Below are 16,030 nucleotides of genomic sequence, written 5' to 3' on the forward strand. Positions count from 1 at the left end.
CGCAAAGAATACACTCTTCTCGAGATGCATAAATTTATTGTTGTCCTCGTTTTCAAACAGATTTCATTGCTATGAAATTATACATTTAAACCAATTTAATTTCCTAAAAGGCAAAAATTAACCCCAAAACAAAAGTACTTGAAATTAAAATGTCTCATGAGGTTTAAACAACACAATTATCATTGTGAATATGTAATTTTATAGCAATGAAATCTGTTTGAAAACGAGGACAACAATAAATTTATGCATCTCGAGAAGAGTGTATTGAACTATTTTAAGTTTTGCGGAAAACTTTTCTTAAAAGATGTGTCAAAAGTTACGACTGTTTTTTTAAGCAAAATCCAGATGAAAAATTGATGAAAAACCACTATTTTGAAGATTTCGAGACAAAGAAGCATTTACAAAAAATTTCCGCAAAAATTTTTATTGTTTGGTAAAAGATACACCATCTACTGCGAAAAAATTCTCAAAATGTTTTTTCTTCGCCGAAACTAAGCTCTTCAAAGTTGAAATACTCTTCCTCGCAAAAGTCTTCATTTTCTTCTTCATCAAATTTTTTCATTGCAATTTTTGAATTTTCAGATTCAGAAATAGTTTTTCTAACAGAAAATGTATAACATGCCATAGTTTTGTTGGTTACATCAGTCAGAAAACACATTTTAAACACGGCAATTATGAAAAACTCACTTAAGGTAATATTGGAAGTATAAAATGTTTGAACTGAGCATGGCAGGGAGTTAGGAAGGTAGCCAAAAAATGCAGAGTGGCAGTAGATTTCACGATTTCACAAGAACACAATCTTTCTTTATTTAAAAAATACGGTTTTTTTCAAGTGCAAGCATAAAAATTGACTTTATGTCATAAAGAGCCTTGATAAAAATTCTAAATAAATAAATTGTTACAAGATTTACCTTAGAAGGTTATACTGAGACTTCAAATGTCTTCTAGCTGCTCCATACTTTGTAATCGTTGCGGATTGATGCATATTTTCAAACATTGGCTATTTAGGAAGCTGCCAAGGCATATCGACCACAGTTGGTCACAAAAAGTGAAGAGCTGCAATCTCTGTTGCAAAGTTTACACACGCATAGAAGAAATTAAAAAATCTTACTAATTATTTTATTCCTATACCTTATGATTAAGAGATTGCTTCACTAATTAGGTATTTTTAAAGTAGCAATTTTAAATAAATACTTTTTCGTTTTATTTTTGACTCTCGAGCTAAGATCTATTCACCTACTTGCTAAATACAATCATTACATACTTTTAAAGGTTTTATTCTTACATAAGTGTTCCGGTTTCATATTAGGACAGTGTCTACCTATTGTTATATTTTCTTTTCCTTATTCTGACCAATCTTGCTCCACATCAGTTTCAACTCAATGTGAAAAAGCTTGTAAATTAAAATTGACGAGTAAGCAAACGAAATCACTATTATTTAAAAACTAAACCTTTAAGAAATAAACAAACAAAAAAATTGAAAAATTAAGACAAAAAGAAAAAATCTAAAATACAAAATAATTCAAAATAAAACTAAAATAAATTGACCAATCAGAGCAGCGCATCAAAATCAACAAACCAATCAGAAGGAAGCGATTCCAGTGATTTGTCGTCCGAGAATCAGAGCATGGATGTCGTGTGTTCCTAAAACAGTAAATATTAGCGATCAGCTCAGAGCATCGAAGTCTAAAACTAAGCCTGGAACGTAGCTTTCTAAAACAATTTCTTTTCATCTGTATCTCAGGATTTGCATTGAAGTGTAGCTCAAAATGATAATCAAAGCTTAGAAGCTTTTGTAACGTCCAGCTCCACAAAATGATATACACGTTTTAAGAGAACGTCCATAATCTTTGAAGCCTTTGAATGTTCTTAACTTTTTGAGTTTCAAGCCTAAAAACGTTCTTAACATGCTCTTATTTTCATCATTTTGTGAGTAGTTTTGTGTAATTTCCTAAAAAAACGTTCATAAACTTATCATCAATATTTTTGTCATCGAACCCTTATGCTCTTACATAGTTTGTTCTTATAAAAATGTATAAAATATTTAACACAAAGTAAACAAGTACATGAATGAAAGGTACCTTCGTAAGTGTTAACAGCCTCCAAATTCATACAATGTCTGATGACGTGATACTCGTCAGAAACACCGTTTCCTATTGGACAATGGAAATAAAAAAGGTATGGAAAATTCACGAGTGTCGATATGAAGAAATATGCATACAAGGTCATTGCTAAGTTGCCTCACAGTGGAAAACTGCTAGGTTTGTTCCTAACACAAACTCGCATCCACCCCTTTTTGTCCACTCACTATGATCCGGATTGTGATTCTTTACACCTGAACTTTGAAAGCTGAACATGCTATTTTGACTTATTATTGCTCAAGAAAGTCAAAAAACCCTTTTTGTTGTCAACTCGTGCCAATCGAGCACCCATCTTTGCTTACGTACCCCAAAGATGATTAAAATCAAAAGATAGGGTCGATAGATAGGGATGATTAGCTTGGATAAGATTAGCAATAGGCTCTTCCAGAAAATGCCCGTACATGGGGGGGGGGGGTGGAGGATATAGTGTCCGGGGGTAGTGAAAAATCTGCAAAATTTGCAACGTACCTCCAAGCATATCACGTGACAAACGGGCAGCATCTAAAGCTTTACCGCATGAATTACGTTTGATCATTGATACCATTTCAGGAGCAAGTCTAGAAAACATGATGACATTGTATAACGATCGCGGGAATTAGGGGAAAACATAAGCAAAGAAAGAGAAAAGGAAATGTAAAGTCAAGACATGGAGAACGAGAAATATTGCGTTCAAGTCGAAAAGTGGACAGGTTGCTATCTTTCTCGATTTAAAATCAGTTTATTTCGGTACAGCCAAACCAGTTAGCCCCTCACTTTTCTACAGAGAATATTTTATTTTTGGAAACAGAAACATAGTACTTACTTTCCTTCGTCCTTCAAACGTCCAACTTGGATACATGATTGTAATCCGATAGCAATCTATGGAAATAAGCAAAAAAAGTGTGACCAAAAGGTAAAGAAATGTTCTATGTGTGGATACCTGTAAAAACTTGTTCCTAGTTGGAAAAATACACTTAAATGTCACTCCTATTGGTGAGAGACAGCTTAAGATATTAAAAGTTAGAAACAAATCAACAATTCAAAATCCCTTTTCAGAGTTCTTTCGATATCAAATTGGCATGTTTTACTAGGAGTTAGTAGTTCATCTAATGTTTCCAGCTCATCCAAATAGAGACTTATACGCATGCGTAATTTATCGTTCTTTTAAACCACTCGCAGGGGTGGTACAATCACTTTCGGTCGGGGTTGTGGACGGCGAAATTTAGGGTTTACCGTTCTTTTTGTCGCTTTTTAATAGTTATTTGTCGTTCTTTTTAAATAGTCTGGAAACGTTAGATGAGCAGTCTCCTTGTTAATTTTAATTCTGCTTATTAAAAATTTCTCACATTTCAGGGCCGAGTAAAGAATGTCAATGAGAATGAAAAGATTTCTGATAGAACTTTGCTTATTTTTTAACACAGAGGGTCGGGGGAGCGGTTGAATATTCTAACCTCGGTTGAAATGTCGGCCATTTTCTTTTGAATCAACTGGTTAGCAGCGAGTGGCTTATCAAATTGATGTCTATTGGAGAAAGAAAGGTATGAATATTTAAAGATGATAACTTGACCCAGTTCGTTAAAAAGTACTTGGTTATAAGACAGTCAAGTGTGAATTCAGAAACAAAATCCCTCCCATTCTGGTACAGCCCTTTGAAATAGGCCTAAAACGCCCAAAATGACCAAAACAGCAAAAACTTCACAGTCATGTAATTTTTTATCTAGGAAAGATACGAAAAATCTGAATATAAATTTGAAATCGGCGAGGTTGTTCAAATACTCTAAATAATTTCATGCCATGATTCAATTAAAAAAATCTTTTATCCTTTACATTATTCTCCTTGGAAATATCTTTGCAACGGTGCATAACTTTCTAACATGGCGTGAAAAGAAGCTGAGAAAATTTCAAAAAAATAAAGTGTCCACATACTTTTGATATTACCGTAGTACGCTACGTTATACGTGAGTATCACAAGACTAGCTGCTAGAAAGTTGGAAAACCAATTATACCCCCAAGGTATCAAGGTACTAAAGGTAATGTGTAACATGGATGGATAAAATAAACAAAAATATCATGAAAACATACCTGTTCAGAGTGTAGTCACGGGCAGTATGTAAACAGAATTCAGCAGCACCAAGTGTTCCCCACGCAATTCCGTATCGTGCGCTGGTTAAACAACCAAATGGACCCTGGAATGATTTATTTGAATACAATTTAAATACAATAGAATACAGTACATAAAAGTCAGTCCATCGAGATTACATGAGATTACAAGGTTTGGACCTTATGAGCACCATGCTGTCCCATTTGACGGCAGAGATGGGCAATATTTTTTCTTAGTCGACGTGTATACGTGCATTTAAAGTAAAAAAATCACGGAGTTATGGATTGATGGTATTTAATGGGTTAAATCGTATCGAGCCTGGTTAACTGGGAAACTGAGTTTTCAAGAAAGAATGGAGTCAGAATGGAGTTAGGCTTCTGCTAATCCTCTAGCGAAAAAAATTTCTTATAGATAGGAATTATATCTATAGAGGTATGCGATTCAGACTAGAATGGAGTCCGAATGTCTGTTTCCTGCTGTTTCTAATTGTTTCCGTACCTTCAATCCAGTGACGTGAGGTAAAAGATTTTCTTCCGGTACAATAACGTCGTCCATGAAAATTGAACCGGTAACCGAAGCACGTAATGAGAATTTCCCTTCAATCTTCGGTGCCGTTAATCCAGCCATCCCCTAAAAAGGTGAGATAAAAAAGTCACACTTCATTCACCCTTTCTAGGTCGTTTTTTTTTTAATTCACAGCATTTAAAATGCACGTGTATGACAGAATGCAGCGCAAAATCTTACTTTTTGTGCTTGTTAAACTACTTCGTTTAGCCACTAGTTTTAGTGATTTCAACGTTTAGGAAAACGGTTTAAGTTAGTGTAGATAAAAAGTAGGCAAGAACTGGGCAGAAAGTTGGCAACTTTGCTAAAAAAATCGAATGAAGTCATTGCATTGACGTCATAAGAGGGCACTTCAGATATCCAACTTTCTGCCCACTTCAATTCAAAATAAGAATAGACAGGTTAAAAGGTGGACCGTCTAAACCCTAGACCTTATAGAAAGAAAAACGAAAATAATAGGCGAACCTTTTCGAGGATGAAACCGCGAATTTTTCCATCATCACAGTTGGCCCATATAACGAAGACGTCGGCTACTGGTGAATTGGTGATCCTGAGTAGGTAAAAATGAAATGAAAACACACACAATAGACTCCCGGTGAATCAAACCCCCTTATTCGAAAATTTCAATTATTTGAATCTAGATGGCTGTCGTCTTTGATTTGACTAATTCAACTCCTTTGGGTGATCGCAAATTTGGGTGATCGCAAATTGGCATGATCCCTTACTTAAACCATAACCCATAAAGATAAAGGTTTATTGGGCTTTTCCAAAAAAAACCGTGCACCCCCTGTTGAGGAGGTCCAACCTTATGTAACCTACCCCCTTGGAATTCCAGGCAATTTTAGGATCATACCCCTCTGGAATTCCGAATTTTTACAAATTTTTAATCATTACCCCCTTGGAATTGAAGTGCCTTTCGAACATTGATAAAATATTCCTAGGGTAAACATATTGTTTCTGTCTTAACCCAATATACTTTTAATCTTAGGAGACAAGGTTCCAGTTGGAAGCAAATTGAAGTGCTGAATTTCCTAGACGTGTTTCTTTTATAGCTTTTTAGTTTTTCCTGTTTTCTTAGTTTTTTCTGTTTTCGAGTTGAATCTTGTCTTATGAAGAAGTGATTCAGAAAACAAAAAAATCCGAAATAGTTTCACTCACCATTGTTTGCTACCGTTGACAGTGAATGTTTTTTTATCAGGATTGTATCTAGCACGTGTGGCCATACCAGCCGGGTCACTTCCAAAGTTTGGTTCAGTTAATCCGAAGCAACCAATCAATTCACCACTTGCTGCGTGATGAGAATAGAATGAATTGATAAGAGTTTGAAGAGATTTTTATGATGTTTAGAAAAGAGACATGCCGTCGCATATGCTGACAAAGCATAATTAATTATAGCTCTCAAATATGTGCTCGCACTGCGCGGCAGGGGGAGAAAGTTGTTCATTCTTCTGATGAAAAAATGCTGTGTAAGCAAAGAGTAGCCGATACTCAAAATTTGTATCCTTCAAGGTTTAATTTGATTGCGGGGTTTGTAAGATAAAACATTGAAGTCTCCATAAGTCGAACACGTACGGCGAACACAAATTTGTTTGAGTTACGGAAATTTCGACTTACGGAGATTCATACAAAATCATTCGGTTTTAGTTGTGAAATTTCTGGACAAAAATATTTCGCTACGAGTTAAGGTTTAAGGCATGAGGTCAGAGCTATAGTGGCATTGAAATATGAAATAAGTTTATACCAAGTCTTGGTAGATATTTTTCTTTTTGTTCGTTGGTTCCGTAGGTGTAAATAGGATGCATGACCAGGGAAGATTGGACGGACATGGCCGAACGATAACCACTGTCCACACTAAAAAATAAAGTGAGAAAAGATAGTGTTTAAGATCAAACCAGAGATCAATTAAGTGTCTTCAACAAATGCTGTTTTTAAAGGGAGGCAAGCCACGATGTCCCAGATGAAAATTTAAAGCCCGCAAGAGATTGTGGAAAAACTAAAATTCTAGGAAGGGTAGAAAGTTCAATTTATCAATCATAATATAGTTCCACAGCTACAAAATTAACTGAACTTTTTTCTTCAATTTAACAAGGGCAGACAAAAAAAAGCCGATAAGATAGTAGTTATTAAGTATCTAATGCTAAATACATGTTTTCTACGATAAGATAAAATGCGTACCGTTCGATTTCTCTGGCGATTAAACCGTAAGTGACTGACGAAACACCTGCGCATCCATAACCTGTGATGTAAAGACAGTTTAGTAGAATTTGTGTCGATTGAAAGCTTGATGATAACATTGAGCATTCTCAGAATTAAGAGCTAAGGAGTGTGCAAATTAGCTTGTACCGTCCAAAACACACACGGGCAAAAAGTCTTACCCTATGTCGGTCTGTTACGATTGATGATGAGTTTTGTGTTTCACCAGTACAAGCTTCACGGCACGTAACGAAAAACAGGTGTACAAAGAATCGCAAAGACTTGGGTACAGGCTAAGTGGAATTGAGCTTAAAATATATTTCAGAGGCGTGTCACGAACAACAGGTAGAAGAAACATCTGGGAAGAAGCTTCCTATATTTGTTGGAGGAAATGACCATTGCTTAGCTGTAAAAAGCGAAGACAATTGGCTTAACTTCGCTAATAAGAGACACTTACCGTCAATTGTGGCGCCAAGTAGACCCAGGTCTCCCATCTCACGCATAATGTCACGATCGAATGCTGAAATAATCAAAGGATGAATACTTATTTAGTAATGATTATTTTATTTTACATCTTTAGTACATTTTGTGAGCCCCGTTTTCAGGTGTATACGATCAATTCTCGCTAATTCAAACTAGTGCGGCAAATCCAACTTTCCTTCTTTAGATTTTATCATCAAATTGATCAAATTTTGAAATAACATTGATATCTTGTACATCGAAAAGAGAGTGTCTAGTGACCTCAATTATTCCAAACCTTATTTCTTATCGCGGAAATAATCTGACCCAAGTTATATAGCAGAAAGCATGTTTATCTGTGTAGTCAATAGGCTCGTTTAAGTCATTCTTCATAAGGAAAAAAAGGAGAACAAAAGAAGCCAGTTGTTTCGTCTTCTTTTAATTTTTTGGTTCAACATGGAGAAATTTTCTGATTCTAAGCGGGAAACGTTGAACTACGCTTTTTAGAGAAAAAAAACTGAAGCCCTGGCAGTGTACTTTACCATTTACATACTTTCTTGGGTGGGAGGGTGTGAAATTTAGGGGTTACTTTTTCGATTGAACATTATTAGCGTTGTATAAAAAGAATCGGAAAAATATAATTCACTCACAAACTCAAAACTTCTTGCTGTTTACAATGTTTGCCCACAAGTTGGGAATGAAACGGAAAAAACAAAATCTATTTCCGGTAACAACCACAGGGCCGCGGTTTCTTTAATCTCCCGAAAATCATGCATAATTCATGTCAACGTCCATTTTATTTGTTTAAGCATAAACTATGCATAATTTATGTAAAATGGAATCAAACTTTGGAATAAATTATACATTTTGAATAAATGAATCAAGGACTATCCATGTTGTTAGTTACCCCTGATTTAATAATTCAAAAATACAAAACATAACATTGTTAAGTGGACGAAAAAGGGTACCAGTTAAAGAAATGAGGGATAGTAAAAAACATGGTTTGATCAAATTTCGCGTTTATCTGAAGTGAAATTTGGAATTTGACACTTGAAAGACTAAACTTTGGATAAACGAAGCTCAAAGTTGAGAGCAGAAAGATTTTTCTATAATATTTTCAATTTTTTCACAAAATAAAATAAGTGAATATTGTTAAAAACATCATTTGGATTACTAAAACAGCATACAGCAAGATGAACGCGTTAGACTCTATCGACCAAAAGAACTTGAAACAGTTAAAAAAGATTATAAAAGAAGACCACCATTTCAATATTAACGATACAGTGAAAAAAGAGAAGAAATACATCACAACACCTTTAGTTCGAGCATGTCAAAATGGTGACCTAGAAGTTGTTGAATTCTTACTAGAACAAAAGGCGGACGTGAACAGACAAGCACAAGACGCGGTCGGTAATACGCCTTTGTACGTGGCGTGTGATAATGGAAATTTGAATCTTGCTAGATTATTATTGAAAAAAGGGGCGTATGTGGATACGCAGATTCGCTTGAATCGTATGTCACCCTTACATGCCGCCATCAAGGGCGGGTTTCTAGAGATCGTGAAATTACTGCTGAAACACGACGCAGAGGTATATATTATGAATTATTTTAATATAATATATCTTTCCCAAGCCTTATGTTGTTATCCAATCAAATAGTGTAATTAAGTTCGTGATAAATGAGATTTATCATTCTCTGAAATCATGTTCCACTTTTTCCGGAGATAGTGCCTTTATCGCCAATCAAAAGGATACAGTCGACGCTCTCTGATTCGATTTTTAAAGGAAATTTGAATTTTTATTTCACAAGGGAGCGTATGGAATAGCAGAGCGTTGTTTAGGAGAGTTTCTTGTTGACGGTGACTTTCAATTTTCAATGTAAACAGATAATGGAGCATATCGAATACTAGAATGTCAAATTAGAGAGCGTCCATTGTACAACAAATTCTTTTCCAGGTCAACGTTATGAGCAGTACTGGTACACCACTCCACGAAGCAGTCGTACAAAGAAGCACACAAGTCGCTAAACTCTTACTCCAACATGGTGCAGATGTCAACCGCGCATGCTCAAAAACAAACGAAACTCCACTGCACAAGAGTATTGAACTGGATTATATAAGCATGACGGAGATTTTGATCGATTCTGAAGCAGATATAAACGTCAGGTAAGCGCCATAGTGCAGTGTACAGTCGAATCTCGCTAATTCGAACTCGAACAGGAATTCTTATTTGTTCGAATTACAGAAACAAGATTCTATAAAAACTATAACTATAAAAAGCATTTTACGAGGTTTTCCCTGTGATGGGAGCGGAGAATTATAGATAGATTTGAATAATAGAAGAGTAAGCGAAAATTAAATGTGCGGTTATCTTTCTACTGAGAAATGAGCAGTTAAAAATCTATCTCTCTCATTCAAAGTCATGGCCTTCCATTCCGATTACAAGAAAACTTGTTTCGGTTAACATTCCTACTTTCTCTGTCCAAGCCAATCTTCTCCTTAAAGATAATGCTAAAGGAAAAGTCAATTATGCCTTTTCGCTTTAAAATTTTATACTCTTAGGTTGGATCAGAATGGTTATACACCACTTTGTGTAGCTGTCCAACACAAGAAAAGCAACAGCTTACGATACCTCTTACGGCGTCAAGACATCCAAGTTGACGTTGTTGTCAGCGGCCCCAAAACGCCACTAGGACTGGCTACAGAAATGGGGTACGTTGAAGCCATGAAAATGTTGATACAAGCTGGTGCAGATGTGAACTTTGTAACTTCAAGCGACGAAAACTTTGAAGGCGGCCGCTTGGATGAATCACCCCGTCCTAATTCTGAAGAGGATGTCACGCCCATAACGCCTTGCTTGACACCCTTAATGATAGCAGCGAAGTATGGTCACAGACGTGCGGTGGAATTGCTATTAGCCAAAGGTGCTGAAGTGAACAAGCAAAATTTAGCTGGAAACACAGCTCTGCACTACGCCGTTTACGATCAAAACGGAAAAGACGGTATCAAAATCCAAAAAGTTTGCACGCTTTTGATGCGTCATAAAGCCATGTGCAAGATGCCGAATAATAATTTAGTATCACCGTTCTATTATTGCGTTCGACGTAAAATGTTCACCATTTTGGAAATGTTCTTGGCAAGTGGAGCTGACCCGAATGAAGGAGATGTGAATGACTCAACAGCCTTTCATTATCTAGCTGAGTGTCCACAGGTGAGCATTTACGACTTTATTTTCTATACGGGTCAAGGGGTCAGGAAGAATTGACCACGAGATAACTTTACTTTGCTAAGGCTTTTTTCTTAACTAACTAATAAACTAATGATAAGGTTAACTATTTCTCAGGTTTACAAGCTACTGGCCAAGTATCGTGTTGATCCAAACCTAAAGAATACCAGCGGCCGTACGCCAATCCATTATGCTGCAACGTCTTACGACACAAAACCGGATGATATTGAAAAACTTTTGACAGAATTTTCTGTGGAAATAGTACCGGATCGCGACGGGGAGTTACCGTGTCACGTTGCAAAGAAAGTAGATGTAATCGATGTGTTCCGTAAACGGGGATACGGTATAGACGCAATGACGTGGGACGGAGAGACAATTTTACATAGCGCCATACGTAACAGACATAACGTTGCTGACATCAAAAGAATGCTGAAATGGGAAGGTTTGGATACAGGTGCAGAAAACAATGACGGACTGACCGCTATGGATTTGGCGAAACAAATGTTGAATGTAGCCGTTTGCAGAGCGTTGGAAGAGGACAAAAGAGAGAAAGAAATGGTGAAAAAGTAAGTATCTACGTATCTGCATAACTCATTTTCCCGAAAGTTATTTCGGATTATTGGACTAAATTGTCAATAATACTGCTAATAATAATACCACGTGCTTTTCAAAATTTAACCACATTTTGCCTCTTTTCAGCTTTTTCTCCTATTATTGGTCGATTATTATTCAACAAAATCATAAGACAGTTTTGTCGTTTATCAATTCAGTTAATCTCAAAATCAAGCTGTGATTTCTTTCTTTTTCCTAAAATTTAGGAATAACAATGTTTTGCTTAATTTCCAGCCCACCAGCAAAGATAACAAAGAAAATAACCGTAAAAAAAACACAACCGATCACAAACAAGAAAGTGAAAGCTCGTCAAAAGGGTGAACCACCAAACTATTTAAAAGTCACTCAAAACCAACAAAACCGACTCAACGACGAAGCAAATGAGCGAGACTGGGATAGAAATTTACGGGATGGTAAGATAACGGAACTCAAAGCAACCGGTGGGGTCAGCCATGAAAATAAACCTGAGCCGAGATACGCGAGAGACACGGAAAACATGGTCAACCGACAAAAGGACTTGGGAGAGTACGAACAAAAAAACTGGGATAAGCAGTTGCGAGGTGGCAAGAAAGCAGAAATTGTTAATACTGAAGAAAAAGAGAAACACAAGGAAGAAACCAATACAGATAACAAAGATAGGCCGGATTCAAATGAAAATGAAAATCTGGATCCAGAAAACGCGGTTAAAAGTGACAGTCATGCGAACAGCGATGAAGAGGGTAGCCAAGACAACGATCAAACAGATTCAGGTCATTCTGAACTTAAAGGAATCCTAAAGACAGCCGACAGCCCCCATAAAGAAGTGCATTGTTCGTTCGATGAAAAACCCTCATCAAGTGAAGACTATTTATACAAAGTGTCGCCACGTCTATCGGATTTTGACGAAGACGAATACGGAGATTATAACGACGACGAATTGTTGGAGATTTTCGGCGAAAAACGAAAACGAGTCTGTTCGTTTTATGATAGCCCTACGTCAGGCGAAGATGAGGTCTTGTACGATGGTTATGGTGATTTTTTGAACGACAGCACTGATGGAGAAGGCTCTCGTAATGGTGGGAAAAGCACTCGTAGTGAGGATGGTTCCCCTCGTAAGACCAACGGTTCACCTCGTAAAAGCCATGGATCCCCTAGTAAAATTCATGAATCTCCTCGTAAGATGAACAAAGAAGCTGCCAAAAACCGGAAAGCCAAAGCATCAAACGAAACTGATGAAAAAGCAGAACCAAAGAAAAAACTTGTTAAAAAAGTGACGAAGCCTAATACAAAAGGCAATAATTTTGACACTTCTAACGGAGGAAAACCGGCTAAGACCAAAAATGTAAATAAAAATGAGAAGATACAGGATGGAGGTAAAAAAAAGAAACTTCTTGAAAACACGAATATCAAAGTGACCAATAACAAAACACCACGAAAAGAAGGAGATAAAACAAAAGCCACTCCGAGAAAAGTTGACCAAGAGAGAGCTGACGAAAAAATTGAAACTAAAAACCTTTTCTGTGATGTTGCCGTCATACACGATCAAGAGAACATACAAAAAGCAGACCAGATTTGTGAGTACATCAAACGGCGCGGTCGAGTCTTTGTAGTCGCACAACCTCAGTTAACCAAACAAGATTTCAATGATGACGGAAATGAAAGTAAGGAGAAAAGCGAGGCAAAACAGCATTTCATGAGAATGTTGAAACAAGCTAAAATTGTATGCGTTATAACAAGTGAGAAATTGAAATCGCATACAGATTCTTTAGAATTCTGTGCCTACACTGATCAACTGTACAAAGTAGTGTATCCGATACAGCTTGAAAGCACAACATTGGAATACGAACCTAGTTGTCTATTAGACTTGATGCTCGGTAATAAACATCATTACCAAGTTGGCAATCAATATGAGCAGGAAATGGGAAAATTATTGACACAGATCAAAGAGAAAATACACCTGTGACAAGATTTTAATATGGTTACTTTTTTTTGTAAAATATCAAGATTTTGTTAATTTTTCTATTATCAAAATTTTATCCAGTAAATTTACTAATTCTAATGACAACTTACAGCAAATAAAATAAAGAATTTGAACTGCTTTTTTGGTTCCTTCTGATACGATAGGGAAAAGACATCATCAATGCCACATATAGCCAGGATTCTTATAATAAGGTCACTTTTTTTGAGGAGCTCAAGCAAATCCATGTCATTTTTTCAGGTTTCTAATTTAGGAATCTAGATCTGATACTAATGCAAGTAGAAGAGAAAGTGCCGAAGTGCAACAGGCTACTCAAGTATATTTTCAAACTAGGCTAGGCTTGAGAAATCAAAAGAAGAAAAACTCACTTTCATGACGGTTGGCCATCAAAACACGTGGCATCAAGTGTTCTTGTGCATATTGGTAAACTTGGTCACTGGAATATTAAGAGAAAAAGAAAGGAAAATTATTGACATTTGTTTGAGCTGTGTGTACCCATAGTAGAGACCCAGTTGCACTGCAACCAATGCACCATCATTTCATAGCACCTGTAGGTTCAGTTGATCATAAATCAGCCCAAGAATTTCTTGTTTTGGTCATAAAATATAGCGATTTCACCAAATATATTTGGCTCGAGATGTATCAAAGTTATTTCAGGTCTCGCTTTGAAATATTAAAAGTTTAAATCAACATTTAAACATTGTTATTAATATAATTTACTCTGAAAGGACCATTATCAATATAACAAGCACAAATAATTCAGATCATATCTAATCACTTCAAGTATCTTAGCACAACAACATTACGAAAAGAAGGCCTACAATAATTTTATGCATTTCGAGTAAAGTGTATCTTGATGACCAAAAATAACTAAATATGGCTAAAAAGCTAAAACGAGAATTTTTTAAAATAAGACCTGACTTCAGATCCGTTTCTTAACCCTTTATGTGCCGATATCAGGTTTGCCTGACATGCGTAATCCATTCTAATTATTAAAAAAAGTAAAATCTCATTTGCCAGCTTTTGATCATTTTTTGATCAGTTTTTCGACCATTTTCCCCAATATACTATATGTATTGACCTTTAACCAAAATAACCAACAAATACACAATCATTAGGCGAATTACTTTTTGCAAAATATTTTTTTTCAAATATGGTAAAGAAGTTTAGAAAAAGAATTTAAAATTCCACCCGAGAGAAGGTTTTCTAAAATAAGATATAATGACATAGAAAGGGCTAAACTGAATTGACTTGGTCTTGGCACTTACCGGACCAGAATCTCTTCTTCATTCAACTGACTTTCCAAATTCAATGGGTCTCTCCAGTTGAACTTTGCTGAAAAATAAAACAAATAATATGTATAAAACAAGACTTGTCCTTAATTTGCTGAGGGTAAGTAAATTTAACAGTCCCACCCTGCAAAGATTCTGCTCTGTATATGGTTTTAAAAAAGCAAGTGTAACTTTTTTTAAAAAGGTTCCTTTTCATGATTTTAGAGCCTGACTATCAAACTTATACCCTTCCAAAATCTATACAAAATTCAACCCTTTTTCTCCCTCAGGACTGTGCTGCACTTCATAATTTGTTTACACAGTCTGTGATTTTAACACACAAAACCGGGAATAATCTTGAAATAGTTTTTAAAAATTGGAATTAACGGAATAAGCTTCGTTAGGCTTCAACAGCACTAAGTTTTATATTTGCATAAAACTCATCATGTTCATTTAATCTAATGTCATTAAAAAGCATTTTGTTCACTAAATTAAAACTCACCAAATTTTGCTTGTGTTGTGGGCTCTACATCTTCTTGCGATACTAAAAACATACAAGAAAAACAAAACATTTAATATTTAGTTAGAATGAATGCCATTGCTGTTGTCTATGGGATATCAATTTAACAAGATGGAGCTTCTTTTAGGCATGTTTATCAATTGATTTTAACTGCCACCATGTCAGGCACGTAGAACAAATAATTCCTCCAGCATCAAAACCAGTGGCACTAGCCACTAGCAACACATTTGTTTGGCATTTTTCTTTTTTGCTGCTTTTTCCAGAATTTCTTTAATTTTCTATAGGCCTTTTGCTAAACACAATCTTATGTCAGATAATTAAAATATAGTGTGAACCAGACCCTCAAGACGACGACCGACAATGTAACTGAAGAAGAAAACTGACTGTTCACTAAACGGCAAATGTCTTAAAAAAGAAGTTAAATCTACCAATGTAAAAGTCCAAGAGGTCAAAACAAATGCAGAAAAATTTTATGCCGGTTTAGCAGAAAACGCTTTCAAACAAAGATGGTACAGGCATCACCACACCTTCGAGTATTATTAAAGCAAAAGGATTTCAACAGAGTTATCTAGCCACGTTTGGGACCTGCAAGTCAAAAACATACATTTACAACCAAAATTATCTCTTTGACATAGTGGCACTTACCCCCAAATTGTTTTAGTAGGCACTTCTGTCATGTGACTAAAAACACGCATATATGATGAACCTGACTGACTGAAACTTGTAATTACATAAATTATTGTGGAAGTGAATGCTCAATCAAAAAAATTTGAAATGGTGCAATCAAGGTCATAATATTTGAGAAAAAAGGGAAATACACCGGGAAGTTTTTGAACCACACGCGATTTGTAAGTGCTCTAAAGTAGGTTGGAAGGGTAGAGTTTTAACTCTGAGTTTTAACATGAGACTTAAGACTTAGGATCTGAGGATCCAAAAAGGATCTGAGGATCCAAAAGTTCAAAAATAGTCCAATAAGGCTCAGAGTATAGCCTGTAAGTCTACCAACCCC

The 16,030-nt window shown here is 35.9% G+C and overlaps 2 protein-coding genes across 2 annotated transcripts in view; one reads left to right on the forward strand and one right to left on the reverse strand.

Annotated features, from left to right (window-relative positions):
- Nucleotides 1-774: 774 nt before the first annotated feature.
- LOC136804713 (glutaryl-CoA dehydrogenase, mitochondrial-like) overlaps nucleotides 775-16,030 on the reverse strand; it is a 28,792-nt gene continuing 13,536 nt past the window's right edge. Inside the window, exons 2-16 of the mRNA XM_067061325.1 lie at nucleotides 15,004-15,045; nucleotides 14,499-14,565; nucleotides 13,599-13,666; nucleotides 7,436-7,498; nucleotides 6,961-7,021; nucleotides 6,527-6,636; nucleotides 5,944-6,073; nucleotides 5,251-5,335; nucleotides 4,720-4,851; nucleotides 4,203-4,306; nucleotides 3,572-3,641; nucleotides 2,944-2,999; nucleotides 2,610-2,698; nucleotides 2,082-2,153; nucleotides 775-1,644 (exon numbers count right to left, since the gene is read on the reverse strand). Coding sequence (XP_066917426.1) covers nucleotides 1,583-1,644; nucleotides 2,082-2,153; nucleotides 2,610-2,698; nucleotides 2,944-2,999; nucleotides 3,572-3,641; nucleotides 4,203-4,306; nucleotides 4,720-4,851; nucleotides 5,251-5,335; nucleotides 5,944-6,073; nucleotides 6,527-6,636; nucleotides 6,961-7,021; nucleotides 7,436-7,498; nucleotides 13,599-13,666; nucleotides 14,499-14,565; nucleotides 15,004-15,045 — 1,211 coding nt within the window. The 3' untranslated portion in view covers nucleotides 775-1,582. The remainder of the gene's footprint in view (nucleotides 1,645-2,081; nucleotides 2,154-2,609; nucleotides 2,699-2,943; nucleotides 3,000-3,571; nucleotides 3,642-4,202; nucleotides 4,307-4,719; nucleotides 4,852-5,250; nucleotides 5,336-5,943; nucleotides 6,074-6,526; nucleotides 6,637-6,960; nucleotides 7,022-7,435; nucleotides 7,499-13,598; nucleotides 13,667-14,498; nucleotides 14,566-15,003; nucleotides 15,046-16,030) is intronic.
- Nucleotides 8,308-13,346, forward strand: LOC136804698 (uncharacterized). Its single transcript, XM_067061311.1, has 5 exons — nucleotides 8,308-9,026; nucleotides 9,393-9,601; nucleotides 9,998-10,646; nucleotides 10,779-11,227; nucleotides 11,508-13,346. Exons 1-5 carry the CDS (start codon nucleotides 8,631-8,633, stop codon nucleotides 13,213-13,215), a joined length of 3,411 nt encoding a protein of 1,136 aa, XP_066917412.1. The 5' UTR covers nucleotides 8,308-8,630; the 3' UTR covers nucleotides 13,216-13,346.

This window comes from Clytia hemisphaerica, unplaced genomic scaffold (assembly GCF_902728285.1).
Source record: "Clytia hemisphaerica strain Z4C2 unplaced genomic scaffold, Clytia hemisphaerica genome assembly, whole genome shotgun sequence".
Taxonomy (NCBI): domain Eukaryota; kingdom Metazoa; phylum Cnidaria; class Hydrozoa; order Leptothecata; family Clytiidae; genus Clytia; species Clytia hemisphaerica.

Bases quoted from the DNA above. Each gene is read 5' to 3' on its own strand.
- LOC136804698 (XM_067061311.1), top strand. From the start codon at position 8,631: ATGAACGCGTTAGACTCTATCGACCAAAAGAACTTGAAACAGTTAAAA. The intron at 9,027-9,392 runs GTATATATTATG...ATTCTTTTCCAG, and splicing joins TGCTGAAACACGACGCAGAG to GTCAACGTTATGAGCAGTAC. The intron at 11,228-11,507 runs GTAAGTATCTAC...CTTAATTTCCAG, and splicing joins GAGAAAGAAATGGTGAAAAA to CCCACCAGCAAAGATAACAA.